Raw genomic sequence first — 14,161 nt, 5'->3', positions numbered from 1 at the left:
CCTCACTGAGAATAAGAAGTTTCTTTTGTCTCCCTCACTGCGCGCTCCGGGTCTCTATTGAAATTCAATTTTTCACATCATACAGCTGATAATAGGCCTACTGTTTATTTCGCTGCGTGTTGTTTTGTTTATTGTTGTGCATGAAATAAACTGCATCTTTTCGTGAACATTTCTCTGCTTTTATTCTCTCCTGCTGGTAGGTTAACATCCACCACTACTGACCCCCTCTGTTACACTGTGAAATTACAACTAATCATCACACGTGTCATCCACACCAATTACAAAAAAATCGACTGATTCAACAATGAGCTGATGAGTTGAATCAGGTTTGTTTGATTAGGGAGACAAAGAAAACGTGCAGTGTTGGGGGTACTCCAGGACAGGTTTGGGAACCACTGGAATAGGGAATAAGAATAGAGTTCTTAGAACAAGACAAATCTCTCTCCATTAATAATAATAAAAATTACAGTAAAATTATGTTTGTTCAGGATTTGAACCTGTGTCATCTAAATTATTGAACCCTAATTTACACCACTCGAGTTCGGTTTTTCAACAGAGCTGCCCTGTGGCGTAAATCGTAACAACTGTTCATATGTTTTGAGCCCCCTTACAAAAGATTCCCAGCATCAAAGCAGATAATGAGCAAGTGGGTAGTTGAGGCTCTCTCACTCGCTTATGAGTAGGCCAGACATTGGCTATGTCTGTCCGTTCCCACTCTACTAGGAGTATGGCTGCCCGTAAATCACTTGTGTCAGTAGTTTCTCTTCACAACGTTTGTGATGTGGCAGGCCGCATACATTCGGGAGGTTCTACTCTCTGAACCTGGACTCTACACCAGGTTCCCAGGTGCTCTCGTCTTAGTGCTGCTCTTCACAATTTCACACGGGACAGACACTTCTTGCTATGGTGACGTTAGTATAGACGTTTCCACAGCGTCAATCAACTATGACCTCGGTTCCCTGAAGAAGGAACGAGACGCTGCGTCGCCCTGCCATACCTCCTACATGCCTGTCAGCGACTTACTTCAGCCTATCAGAAGCTAGAACTGCTTTGTTAGGGCAGGCTTTATAGTTTCCTGGTTCATGTCGCCAACTGCCTCTGACGTTCTGCCACACCATTGGACTGATTTCACATGTGCTTCAAGATGTAATCATGCAGAGCGTTCCCACAGCTTTAATCGACACCTCGTCTCATACCCTCTTCAGGGAATCGAGGTTACAGTCGTAGCCAAGGCGTTTCCCTGTTCTGTGTTGCTATGGGTTTCCTCCGGGCACTCCGGTTTCCCCCACAATCAAAATAATTGCAGGACAGGTGAATTGGAGACTCTAAATTGTATGTCTGTGTGAATTATCCCTGTGATGGACTGGCCTTCTGTCCAGGGTATTTCTTTGACTACGGCCTGAGATGCTGGGATAGGCTCCAGCATCCCTGTGACGCTATATAGGACAAACAGTTTGGATGAATGATGGATGAATGTGATACCTGTATGACTATTAGGCAACCAAGTGATTAGTTACAAGTGGCAGGTAAGAGGTGGACAGATTCAGTTTTTACTTGCCTATTGTCAGCGGTGAATCCATACTCAGGTCGGATGATTTATGATCACGCTTTCTTTTAGTACCTATATCAGAGAATTCATTCCACTCATTATTTTGCCTCAATCAAAGAATGTACAATGATCTTTAATTTGTATACCTTGTCTAGTCATTGTGGGATGGATGGAAAGTCCTGGAGGGGAAGAACATACATTCTTATTAAAGATCAATTGTTTTTTCTTACCAACCAATTTTTTTCAACTATTTAGTTCTAATTACAACTAATAATTATATTTGTTATTAGAATTAATTTATTTGCTCACCATCAGAGGAAGATGAAGATTGTGATGGTACAGGAAGAAGTGGAGGTATATTCTTCTTCATCCCATGAAATGTTTCCATCTCTTCGTTCAGTGGTCCAGAAATGGCTGATCTACTAATTATAGTAAAAAAAAAAAAAAAAAATGTACAGCTTTACTAATTATAAAATGTACAACTTTACTAATTATGATGTCCTCAAAATATGTACAGAACTACTGTCCCAAATCAACAGATACTGCATATTGTATTTCCAGTTAATTCAATTAAGTCACCTTTTTTTTCGATAGTGCTTTTATACAATACAGATTGTCAAAGCAGCTTCACAGAGATCAACAGGAAAATAGTAGACCAAATTATGTGAACTTTTTTTTTTTTTTTTGCTAACTGGTTGATAGTAGTTATAGCCTAAATGGCTCATGGTACAATGAATGAGCCACTTTAATAATCGAGTTGGGAACATTTCTCTGCTCCAGCTCACCACTTTTGCTCCTGAGCAAAACCCAACAACTGTGAGTCACTTTGGAATGACAGTATCTCCTAATCTTTATTAAAGTATGTTTAAAGCATATTGTTTATATTGGGTAAAGTCAGAATTTAGGAAGGATTTTAACCCATGTGCTCAGAGTACTTCAGGTTTCCTTGTCCAAATGCCCATGCCCTTTTATTCATTATCCTCACCTTACATCGACTTCCATTGATTCATCTTCCTCAGAGATTTTAGACTCATATTCACTCTCTTCATACACCTTACTCCCATCATCCCTTTCATCTGCTTTAGAGCAGTTTTCATCTGATTCTTTGTCCCAGTCCTCATCCTTAGCATCAATTCCTAGGCAGTTTAATTGTAGCAGTTCACCATTTCCTTTGGATAATATCTCTATTTCATATACTTCAGTAGTATTGTTCTCCACAGTAGCTTTGACCATTTCTAGGTCCTCAGGTTGAAAGCAAACTATCACACTTTGTTTGAAAATAAAAACGACAGACTTTTCTAAATGTCCAAATAACTGTGAGGCATAGCTTTTTAGAGCCAACATTATGAGTCCTGGGGTCAAAGGGCAGCCCTGATGTAGCAGTTTGTATTTCTCAACTGAAAAATCTTCTTTTGCATCACTGAGGAGATTTTCTATCATGAGAAGATCCTGGTTCAGAGTCGGGTTTGACCGTTTTTGCTGTTCTAGCTCATCCTTAACATGACTCCAACTTATTAAAGCATGATGTGTTTTGGGAGTGATCATGACTGCAGCTGACTCTCTTTGTATCCGCCCCTTTGGAAGGGACTCAGTGACGTCATCTAGGCGTCTTGCCAGAATAGTTGCAATGATGAGGTAGTCAACATTAAAAAAGTGTTGACTATCATCATCATGTGGACTTTTCACAGTTTCATTAAAGTGTTTCTCAGAGCAGTTAAACGCACTGCTGTGGATTCTGTCATAGAGCATCTTTATGTATAAAATTAGATCCTGAATTTTGTCTTTATAGGAGGATGCTGGGGTGCCGTCTGGTCTCGGTGTGTCTGACACTTGAAGAGAATGTACAGCTGACACAATGTCAACCTCACTGACTGCATTTGAGCTTTCTTCACCCAGTGATGAACCAGTCTTATCTGTCAAAAGATCCTTTTTTAGATTCAGCCATTGGAAGATTGTTTGTATCTGTGGATCTTTCTGAATAGGCATCTCAGGGATGTTGATCTCTAAAGACACAGGCCGGTGGTCTTTGTTTTCACTTTTCTCTGAGTCTCTTATTTCACAAACTCCAACACGCCACATACATTCTTCTGGAACAAAGAAGTAATCCAGCCTGGACACAGGAGAGTCTTTAATGTAGAACGTATAATCTTGCTTTATGGGGTTCTTTCTTCTCCAGACATCAACCAGCTGAAGAGATTTCATGAACTTCTCTACAAATAACAGCAGTTTACTATGAGAACTATTGATTGTCAAATTGTTCCATTTTTTGTCGATAAATCTATTGAGAACTGTGTTGAAATCTCCACCAATCACCAGCAGCCCTGTGGTCATTGACTGCAGGTACCTTGAAAGTTTATCAAGGGTTTTTTTGTCTGTGTGATGATTATAAACACTAACAAGAGTGTACGACTGACCTTCCAGTTTACATTTCAACACAACATAAGCTCCACTGTTATCTTTTTCATCACTTATGTATTTGAAATCTAGTGTTTTCCTCACTAGTATGGCTGATCCCTTGCTGGAAGAGGTAAACTTTGTGTAGAAAATATGCCACTCATCTTTAAAGTCTTCTACAATATTTTCATCTCCTTCTCCAATGTGCGTCTCTTGAAATAAAATAACATCCACATTTTGTAGTTCTTGAAATTTCTGATCTGTGTGTCGCTTAAGTCCATTTACATTCCAGGTGATGAAGTTTATGGTATTTGAAGCCATTTACTGATCTGCTCTCACAGACCAAAAATCCTCAGTTTCCTGTCAAAACAAAAAGTGGAGGGTTGGAACATTTTGTTTTGTATTCTGATTGAATTTCTGAGACTTTCATGGTAGACATTTTATCCAAATTGATTTCAATGCTTTGCATTCAAAGTTTACATTTTATCAGGCCTGGGAACTCATGACCTTGGCTGCAAGTATCATGCCCAGTTTTATTTTCCTCTCCTTTCGGTTCTAAACATTGTGGTGTCAACAAATATTACTTTCTTGTTGTATTCTTAATTTCATTACTTGGTTTGGCAGCAGTGTTGTGTTAGACATGATATCATATGTCTGCATCTCCCCCAAAAGCCACTTCCTGCTTAACAAGTTTAGATTCTTACAGAGCAGAGTATAGTATTAGTGATGTGACGTTCGGCACCGAGGCTTCGAAGCTTGTATCAAAAAAACGAAACATCTCACATTGAAGCAGTGTATCGGAGCTTGATTCGTTTTTCCATAACCACGTGATCTGTGACGTCAGAAGCTTTGTTTCTACACACAGTCACGTGACTGCTTCATATTCAGAATCAGATTAGAAAACAGTGCAAACCCCTTGAGCAGGTTTCGAGTGTCATGCCCTTCGGAAGTAGTAAATAAAAAAAGAAATAGACTTAACCCTCACACTGTTGAACAAGTCCTGTTCCTTAATAAAAATCTTAAATTTCTTAAATTACCCACAAAATAAAATGTCAGCTCCCCAGTTCACAAGCACTTCACCATTCCACAATAATTTTATTTTATTTTGGTTTTATATATATATATATACTGTATATATATATATATTAGGACTGAGGCTAAAGTTTATGTGAATAAGGCTGCATTTGTTAATCAAAGCAGATTCATAAGAATTGTTTCTGTACACGTTAATTTGTCCCATTTATTATTATTATTATTTTTTTTATGTTTGTTCATACATTGTGTAAGAACTACATCAACACTAACACATGAATTATGAGGATTATTTTATTGCTTTGCGGTTTACAGAGAACAAAGTGTTTTATTACATGAAACAATAAAAAAAATGGATGGGTCTTCTGGGACAGAAAGACAGCTTTTCCACCTTTTGACCACAAGATATTGTAGTTTGCAACCATTTGCAACGTGTTGAAAAGCTTCGAGTAATACCATTGATTTTACAATACAGTCAAGGGGGAAAGCCCCGGTGCTTCACAAAGCTTCATTTCACCATCACTACATAATATCAATAAACCTGTAACGCTGTGGTGTACTCAGGAACAGGCTGAAGACTCAGAAGATGAAATCCAAACAACACTTTAATAGCAGGCTAACACTCAAGAATCAGGTAACAGGCAGGGAAACCAGTGTTACTTGTTGAAAATCAAGTGTCTTCACTGTAAAAAAATGAATAATGAGTATTGTAATTTTCATTAAAAAAAACTGAGGTGATCATTAAAAATAGTATGTATATTTTATTAAGAAAATTGTGGTTCAGTGTTTTATTGAAAATATTGAGAACATTTCACTAATAACACCAAGAGATGCATTTTCCTATTTTTTTTAAGGAAACATACACAATTTTAAGGCTTGAATTGAGGAACTGATAAACCTCATAAAATTAAGGAAAAGGGGCTACCTATTTATTTTAAGAGAATTAGCTCATTTATGCGATTTTATTTAGAGACACCATTGTTTGTTCCCAGCATGCTTTGAACATGGCTGGAAATGGAGAGTAAATCTTGAAATTAAGTGTTATTTCTTGTGTTTTTGAGTAAAGGGAAACATCTGTTAATGTTTAATGTTCAGGTATGTTTGACATTTGAAAGAGTTTCTATTATGTTAAAGTTTTGATCGTTACCATTGTGCAGAAGAGTAGGGCTTATGGTTAGGTTGTGAATAACTGCATTTTTTAATATTCTGAAGCATATTGTTATATACATGTAGCAATAACTCTGCTAATGATAGTGCAGTAACAAGTTTGATTCTGTGCTGTCCTAGCAGCATACAGTCTTTTTATAAAACAATATATCTCAAAGTAAAATATTAACAGGTCATATCCATTCACTTGACTTCACACAATTTTGAGAATAAAAAATATTTCAAATAAAAAAGCACATTTCACTAAAAAATTGTAATTCATTATGTCATAGACTAAATAAATTAGGGCATTTTACATGATTTATTCAGGTAGATTCCATGAATGAAATCAAGCTTTAACTACTCAAAAATATTATGTGTAATATTGTTACCATAATTTTTTTAAGTAAATAGCAGTACATTTTTTTACAGTGTTCCTAAAACATCAAGAAAACATAAATAAAATTTGTTTAAAACTGGTCAAGCTTTCTCTGTCTCTTGTCATGATTTAAAAGCCTAAACCGATCAACTAAGGAATAGGAGATTTTAACACTTAACACCCACATGAGTTCCTTGAATTTCTTGCTTCGTACAAATACATCCAATCTTTATACAAACATCAAATTATAGATCAGGGTTTCTCAACCTTTTGCCTATTGCGACCCACTTTTTTTGTATGCCAGTCATACGACCCACTAAGGCAGGAAATAAATCAATAGCCTAACCGAAATGCCTCTTTAGACCTAGGCTACACCTTAGGCCTAGCCTATATGCTTATTAGGCTATAATTCATTTCACGAAAACACACAAATATTTTAAATAATTAGGCAGACTATGAGGCATATCAAGACTCATAGTGTCGCACACAAACTAGCTGTTGTCAGCCTATTTCTGCTTTTTGTTTTTGTGGCTGCGTACAGTATAATAAGGTCTGGCATAGCAATGGGGCTAGTGTAACATTAGCCGCTTTCCGACCAAGTAGTTACAGGAACTTAGTTCTAGGAACTGTCCACTTCTAAACAGTTCTAAGAACTACTCTCCCCCAAACTCGGTTTTGCTGTTTGCGTTCGCACTGGCCAAGTGGCCATAGGAACTGGTAGGAGGGGTAAAGCCCCGTTCACACTACAAGCGACTTTATCGCTGCATGTCGCCAGTGGCTGGTGGTGAGGTCGTTAGTGGGCGTTCTCACTACTGGTTGCCTAGTAATGTTTGTGAGTGACATTCACGGATGTTACTCCGTGTTGTAAACAACAAATCTGTTTTCTTGCCGCTACAAGCTAACATTTTGGAAGGAAAAGTCTAAATATAAATGGAATCAGTACATGAAATGCATAATATTAAAGATGAATGAGAAACAGCGAGTGCCCTGTGCTATCGCGGCTATTTAACTGCAGAAAATGGGCAAATACTGGTCTTTCTGAGTTCACGAAACCATTCGGGCTCGGAGTCAGCACGGCGAGTACCACTGTATGTACACGGAGACATATCATAAATTATTGGACAGTTTCTGACTGCTAAAATAAACTTCTCATTCATCTTGCCTCGGTCAGACGCTGCACTGAAGAGTGACGGATCACGTGTGCTCCACTGACTTCACTCCTATTGGTTGTCGCTCGCGAAAGTCGCTCTTCATTTGCATAAAGTTAAACATTTCTCAACTTTGTCGCGTCGCCAAACACACCCCATCCAGTCGCCAACGGTCGCGACCGCGCGTCGCCGGAAGTCGCCCGCTCCCCATTGAAAATGAATGGTATCGTGTCGCTTGGTCGCGTGTAGTGTGAACGTAGCTTCAGGCAGTGACGCAAGCACGGTGACTTTTATTTTGACGGCGCGACGGACCTTTATTTTGGCGGCGCTGAGAACGCCAGAGCAAACAATGCTCGCATTCTCTGTGTTTATTAGTTAGCGATCTGTCTAACAGTACTGTTTAATAAGTTATTAGATAGAATTGTTATAGAAAGTAGACAATATATGAAAAAAAGGTTATTAGCCTATGCCGTGTGGTTGATGTCCAGTGTTGCTAGCTGGGCAGAAATACATAATCATGTTTGACTTGGTCCCCTCAAAGTTGCGTTGGATTTTCTCTTCAGCATAAAGGTTTAGAGACCCATCTATCACTGTTTTCCATGTTTGTATAGTTAGTTTATGGAGTAAATATATAGGCTATAATCTGTGTGTTTACATTCTAGCTGTTTTAAAAATGGCGGGTGCTGGTGTTCCGCGTGCGTTCGGTCAATCAGCGTACACTAACGCCACGGATAGTTCCTATAGTGCTGGTTTAGACCCTACTCTGAAGTAGGACCTAAATTAGTTCCTCCAAATGGAGTTCCTAGAACTAAAATCGTTCCTAGTTCCTGCGGTGCGAACACGCCGACATCCGGGTACTTTAGCCAACAGTTCTAGGAACTGTGAAAAGGTTCCTCCGGTCGGAAAGCGGCTATAATGTAAAGAGAGTAGGACCTTGTCCAATAATAAATTATTGTGATAGGACAGTTGAAAAACAGCGTTAGAAAGTTACGGCAGTAATGATTTGTGTTTTTATATGTCACAAGCTTCAAATGGGAATAGATTTTTTGACATGCGCACACTGCACGAATATAGGCTACAGCAGGGAACGGCAACTGGCGGCCCGCCAGCAATATTTTCTGGCCCGCCGGATTATTTTGGAAGTCCTAAATGCTGTACAAAATTCTTCCACTAGGCTACTTGAGAAAAGCCGTAGTCGCGCGGCGATTTCACCGCCTCATACTGTGTGAAACGCCCATAGGGAATCATGCGGCGCGGGATTACATTTTAAAGTAGAACTGTGCGTTCACACCGGACGCGAATAGCACGTCAAATTCGCGCCTGCTGCGTCTAGTTATACGCTTGACCACTTTGTGTCCATTTGCGCGTCAAAAGACGGTAGTGGTCGGTAGCCTACTCTGGTGTACTTTGGACGGAGCGGGCGGTCTGACTGACAATAGCCCACTCAAGACATCTTTTGACAGCGTATCCGCACTTAATTCTGACCACCTGTACACCTAGCTCTGAGGAGCTGTTTGGTAGCCTACTGAAACCATTGTCAGTCAACAACAACATTCTTTTTTTGCAAGGATGTTTGAAATAGTTCGGCAGAAAATAGCCTACTTCATTTGTCAGTATAGGGCAACATGATTTTCGTTTATGTTGCTTAGAAATTTTAAGTGATAGGCTTTGTCCTATTTAATTTATGTTATTTATATTTCATAATTTTTTTCTGTGGCATTTTTTTTTCTCTGCTGACAGTACAATGTTAAAATAGCCTAATATTTATATTGACACGAACACAATTTTTGTATAGCATTTATAGTTATTATAGGCTACTTAATATCCTTCTTTCCGTTAGAGACATTTGAATGTGAGATTCTGGAAACGAGATCTAAATTTTGCGGACTCGTCAGGTCGGGAAATAAAGCGGGTGAACACAGAGTGTATTTTAAGCGGTTGCTGAATAGAACCTTTTGGGAGTGGGGCGAGAAAAAAAACCCAGTCCCACGCAGACCTCCTTAAACCTTAGGTGTGTATGTGTGTGTCCCGAATAAATTATAATAAAAAAAAAGGAATAAAGTTCAAAAGTCGGACTGTAAGCGAATGAGGCATGATTGCTATTCACACCTTTATTAAAATGTCTGTAATCTGTTACCACAATAGTAGGCTACTTGATCTGTTTAAAATGATTTCCTTGATATATGCCTAAGGTGTTAAATTCAAAATCAAAATTAAAATTTGTCTAATCCAGTAATTCATTTTTTCTATTTTTTATCTGAGCACAATCAGAAAATCAGAAAACCCGTCGTTATTCGTTTTTTTCATTTTAGTTCAGGAAATAAATAATGGAAAAACAAGTCGTTTTTCATCTTTTTATTTTTGGTTTTAATTTAAAAAAAAGATTGAACGAATGATCTACGGACGGTGACGGACCCATCATATTCCGCGATTATAGGCCTATAAGAGTATTTAATTTGTATCCATAGGCCTACTCTGTGTAGCTGGCCCGCCATCTACTGGCTAAAAAAAATATTGGCCCGCGGCCAAAGTTACTTGCCGACCCTGTTGTTGCGCATAGGCTATATAACTATTCTCTTACATTGGTTCTTTATTTGTTTTATACAGCAGACTTAATATGTATCCATTTCTGGTCATAATTTGGAGACAATGAGCATATGAACCATTGTGCCGTGCTGCTTATAGGCCTATTTATTACGCAGTAAATGTGCCCAAAATCAGTCGTCTGTGGTTGAGTGGTGGGACGTTGTCCTGCTCCAAACAGACGCAGTGAAATGAGAATTATAGAATGACGGGACACTCATTTATATGACACTTTATTCAACAGGAAGAACTGTTCGTTCAGCGCGACATACATCAGTATGCTATGCGCAGTCCTTTCAGTTTCGGTTTTCAATCCGATCAAGTGTTTACCCCAGCAAACACAAAACCTACACCCAACCTTATAACAAAGTTTTATCAACATGGCCAAAAGGTTGCTATAAATACGTTGTGTGGTGTGACTTTTGGAAGTGCAGTTTGATTAGGCTACCATATGCAGTTAGTTTTAATAAAGTTGAATTAATGTATGAGCATAAGTATGATCTATGTGTGATGTATGATGAAATAGTGGACTGTTTAGATAATGCTAGTAGACCTTTCTGTCAAAAAAGGGTTAAAAGTCATAATTTTAGGGCTGGATGGAATGAATATGTTTCTGAACTGCATTTGCAGGCCAGAGAAGCATTTAAAAACTGGGTTTTAACGGGTAAAGCTAGGTATGGCCCAGAATTTGAGGAAAAGAAATTGGCAAATGCTAAATTTAAATATGCTGTACCGTATATAAAAAGGAACGAGCTGTCCATAAGAGCAAACTCAATGGCCAAGAACTTTCAGCAAAATAATGATGATGAATAAAAATAATTATGAATTTTGGAAAGAAGTTAAGGCTATCAATAATAGTAAAATACCATTGCCAATTAGTATTGATGGGGTTGCTGGGGCTGAGAATATTGTTAACTTGTGGAGAAAATATTATGGAGATATTTTTAATTGTGTTGAGAGGAAGGAATTTAAAGTTGGTCATGTGTCGAACGATGTAGGTATGATTATTACATCTGATGAGGTCAAGTACGCAATTGAGAAACTGGCTGAGAATAAAGCATGTGGTCCAGATCGAATAACAGCTGAACATTTGAAGCACGCTAGTTCAAGGATCACAGTGTTACTTGCTTTGTGTTTTACAGGATTTTTAATCCATGGTGTGTTACCTGATTCCATGATAACAGTTTTACTAGTGCCAGTAATTAAAGATAAAACAGGTAAAATAACTGGGACAGAAAACTATAGGCCAATTGCATTGGCAAGTGTGATCTCTGAAGTATTTGAGCGAATCCTCATGGATAGGCTCAAAGAGTATTTAACAACTACGGATAATCAGTTTGGCTTCAAAAGTAAGCATGGCACTGATTTATGCATATATTCATTAAAAGAAGTAGTTAGTATAATGTACATAATTCCACAGTTTTCGTGTGTTTTTTAGATGCATCTAAGGTGTTTGATCGAATTAATCATACTAATTTTATTTATAAAATTGCAAGAAAGAGGGGTTTCCCCATATTTGATAAGAATTTTACATTTTTGGTATATACATCAAACCTTAAAAGTTCAATGGGGTAAGAACGTATCAGAACCGTTTTATATGACGAATGGGGTTCGGCAAGGGGGGATATTGTCACCTCTTCTTTTTAACCTGTACATGGATGGTCTTTCTGTAGAGTTAAATAATTGCAAGACTGGATGTGTAATAGGTGATAGTCTCATTAACCATTTGATGTATGCTGATGATTTAGTTATTATGTCTCCTTATAGTGCAGGATTACAACAGCTGCTTCGAGTATGTTCAAGTTATGGTGTGCAGCATGATATTAAATGTAATGTTAAAAAGAGTGTGATCATGATTGTTAAAACCAAAGAGGACCTTAAGCAAAATTTTCCTTCTTTTTATATAGATGACCAAGTTTTAAATGTGGTAAATAAAGTAAAATACTTGGGTCACATCATTAGATATGATTTAAATGATGACGATGATGTGCAGCGCCAGTGCTGTAAGTTGTATGGGCAAGCTAATATGCTGGCTCGTAAATTTTATATGTGTACAGATGATGTTAAAATAGCTCTATTTAGGGCATACTGCACTTCTCTTTATACAGCCCACTTGTGGTGTAGGTATGCTAAAGCTAAAATGAAAAAGCTCCAGGTAGAGAATTTTGCTTAAACTCCCAAGGTGGACAAGTGCGAGCCAAATGTTTGTCTCTAATAATGTACCTACTTTGCATGCTGTCATAAGGAAATGTATGTATAATTTCATATGTCGGTTGAGTGATTCAAAAAATAGTATCATAATTGTCTTAAATGATATTATATTAAGTGATACAAGGTATGTTTACAGTTTCTGGAAGCATTGGAATGAAAGCTTGTATGTCTTTTGCTTGTTGTTTGTCAAAATTGTATGTTTGTATGTATTTTTCTTTTTTCATTTTTTATATGGACCCATGAGTCTGAAATAAAGAATAATAATAATGTAACCTTATGTCATTTTTACTCTTCAAAGTGTACACTTGCAGGTGTTGATTATAATTAGGCTAATTTACTGATAGCCCCATTAAATAATAATAAGGATAAACAATATATATATATATATATTTTTAAAACTATATAATTATCTAACATCTGACTAATTAAAAAATAAACTCAAAACATAAAATGCTAAATGGGGGATATCTATAGGCCTATCTAGCATAAAAACAAAAAATTGTCAGAACGTCATCTCTCAGTTGCTGGATGTCGCGCAACAACGTTGCTACAGCCCTGTGGCTTACAATTCTACGTTGTTACAATGTTGCGAGCACGTAGTCGCCATAGCAGAAATGCAACGTGCCACAGACATTGCCACAACGTAAATGTGTTTGCTGGGTACATGTCCTCTTGGTTGGATTAGAAAAGGAATAAACCACCCCTTTCAATCCGATCAAAATTTCATTAGGATCGAGCTCATTAGGATCGATTAAGGTGTTTACATGAAGGCTTTTCAGTCCGATTGAGCCATCAATGCGTTTACTAACGAATTATTTGGTTGCATGTAAAAGTAGCCTGTTGCAATTATGAGCATTTTGTGATGCGCACTTATTGGGTGTGCCGTTGTAACACCGAGAAAGTCTCGCGATCGACTATAGAATGATGTCGCGACCCACTGGTTGAGAAACACTGTTATAGTTGATGTCAAATGCTTATTTGATCAATCAGATAGGAATATTAATATGTATTTCTGTGGATTGTTTAAAAAAAACTTACCTGAATAAGATCAAATACGGTCTGACATAAACTAAGTTTTAGAATTATAGCTAACCTAATGCACCATAATATTTTGAAGGAAAATGTACCTTTTATCTCTCGGGATAATGTCTGTGGGGCAGAACACTGCAGTCGATTCAGCTGTCGAATGTCTGAGTAAGAATTCTGACGTGAGATCTGATTCAACTGTGGGTGTGTCTTGTTGTGATAAAGGAAAAGAGAAAGACAATGAGAGAGGGACACTTTTTTTTTTTTTTTCACTTTATATTGCACCGAATACTTGTAAAATCAGTAGAATATATTTACTTATTTTGGTTGCTAAATGTACTGAGAAAGAATGTGACCTCTAACTGAAACTAATATCTTAAAGATTGAGAGTTTTTACCTTTAAGCCAATTTATCAGTGAATTATATATTTGCATTTACTGAATTGTAAGCATTATGACGTTTGGGTAAAGTTTTTATGCACAAGAGTCACTGGCAGTAGTCCATTTTGTTGTGTGCAACCTCTAGGTTTTTGTTTTTAATGTGTAATATGTTTTTTTTTTAAACTTGATTCCTTATCAAGTGCTTTTTTTTTTTTTTTTGTAAGAGGTTACTTCACAACCTCTCAGCACTCTTTGAGGAACATAATGAGCATCATCAGCTGTAGCTTTGTTGTTGACTCACTACATCTTGCAT

General features: G+C 37.5%; 1 protein-coding gene across 2 annotated transcripts in view; it reads right to left on the bottom strand.

The window, feature by feature from the left end:
* LOC311093058 (uncharacterized protein) overlaps nt 1-13,678 on the bottom strand; it is a 29,369-nt gene extending 15,691 nt beyond the window's left edge. Inside the window, exons 1-5 of one of the 2 annotated variants that reach the window (XM_084130164.1) lie at nt 13,570-13,678; nt 2,535-4,303; nt 1,859-1,971; nt 1,696-1,728; nt 1,559-1,621 (exon numbers count right to left, since the gene is read on the bottom strand). In XM_084130164.1, the coding sequence (XP_083986290.1) occupies nt 1,559-1,621; nt 1,696-1,728; nt 1,859-1,971; nt 2,535-4,264 (1,939 nt within the window). In that variant the 5' untranslated portion in view covers nt 4,265-4,303; nt 13,570-13,678. The remainder of the gene's footprint in view (nt 1-1,558; nt 1,622-1,695; nt 1,729-1,858; nt 1,972-2,534; nt 4,304-13,569) is intronic. The other variant, XM_084130165.1, reaches the window with a different exon arrangement.
* Nucleotides 13,679-14,161: the final 483 nt, after the last annotated feature.

Source organism: Abramis brama, assembly GCF_963993115.1.
Source record: "Abramis brama genome assembly, chromosome: 12".
NCBI classification, from domain to species: Eukaryota; Metazoa; Chordata; class Actinopteri; order Cypriniformes; family Leuciscidae; genus Abramis; species Abramis brama.
Note: the sequence above shows the minus strand (reverse complement) of the source record. Positions and strands in the feature narration are given on the sequence as shown.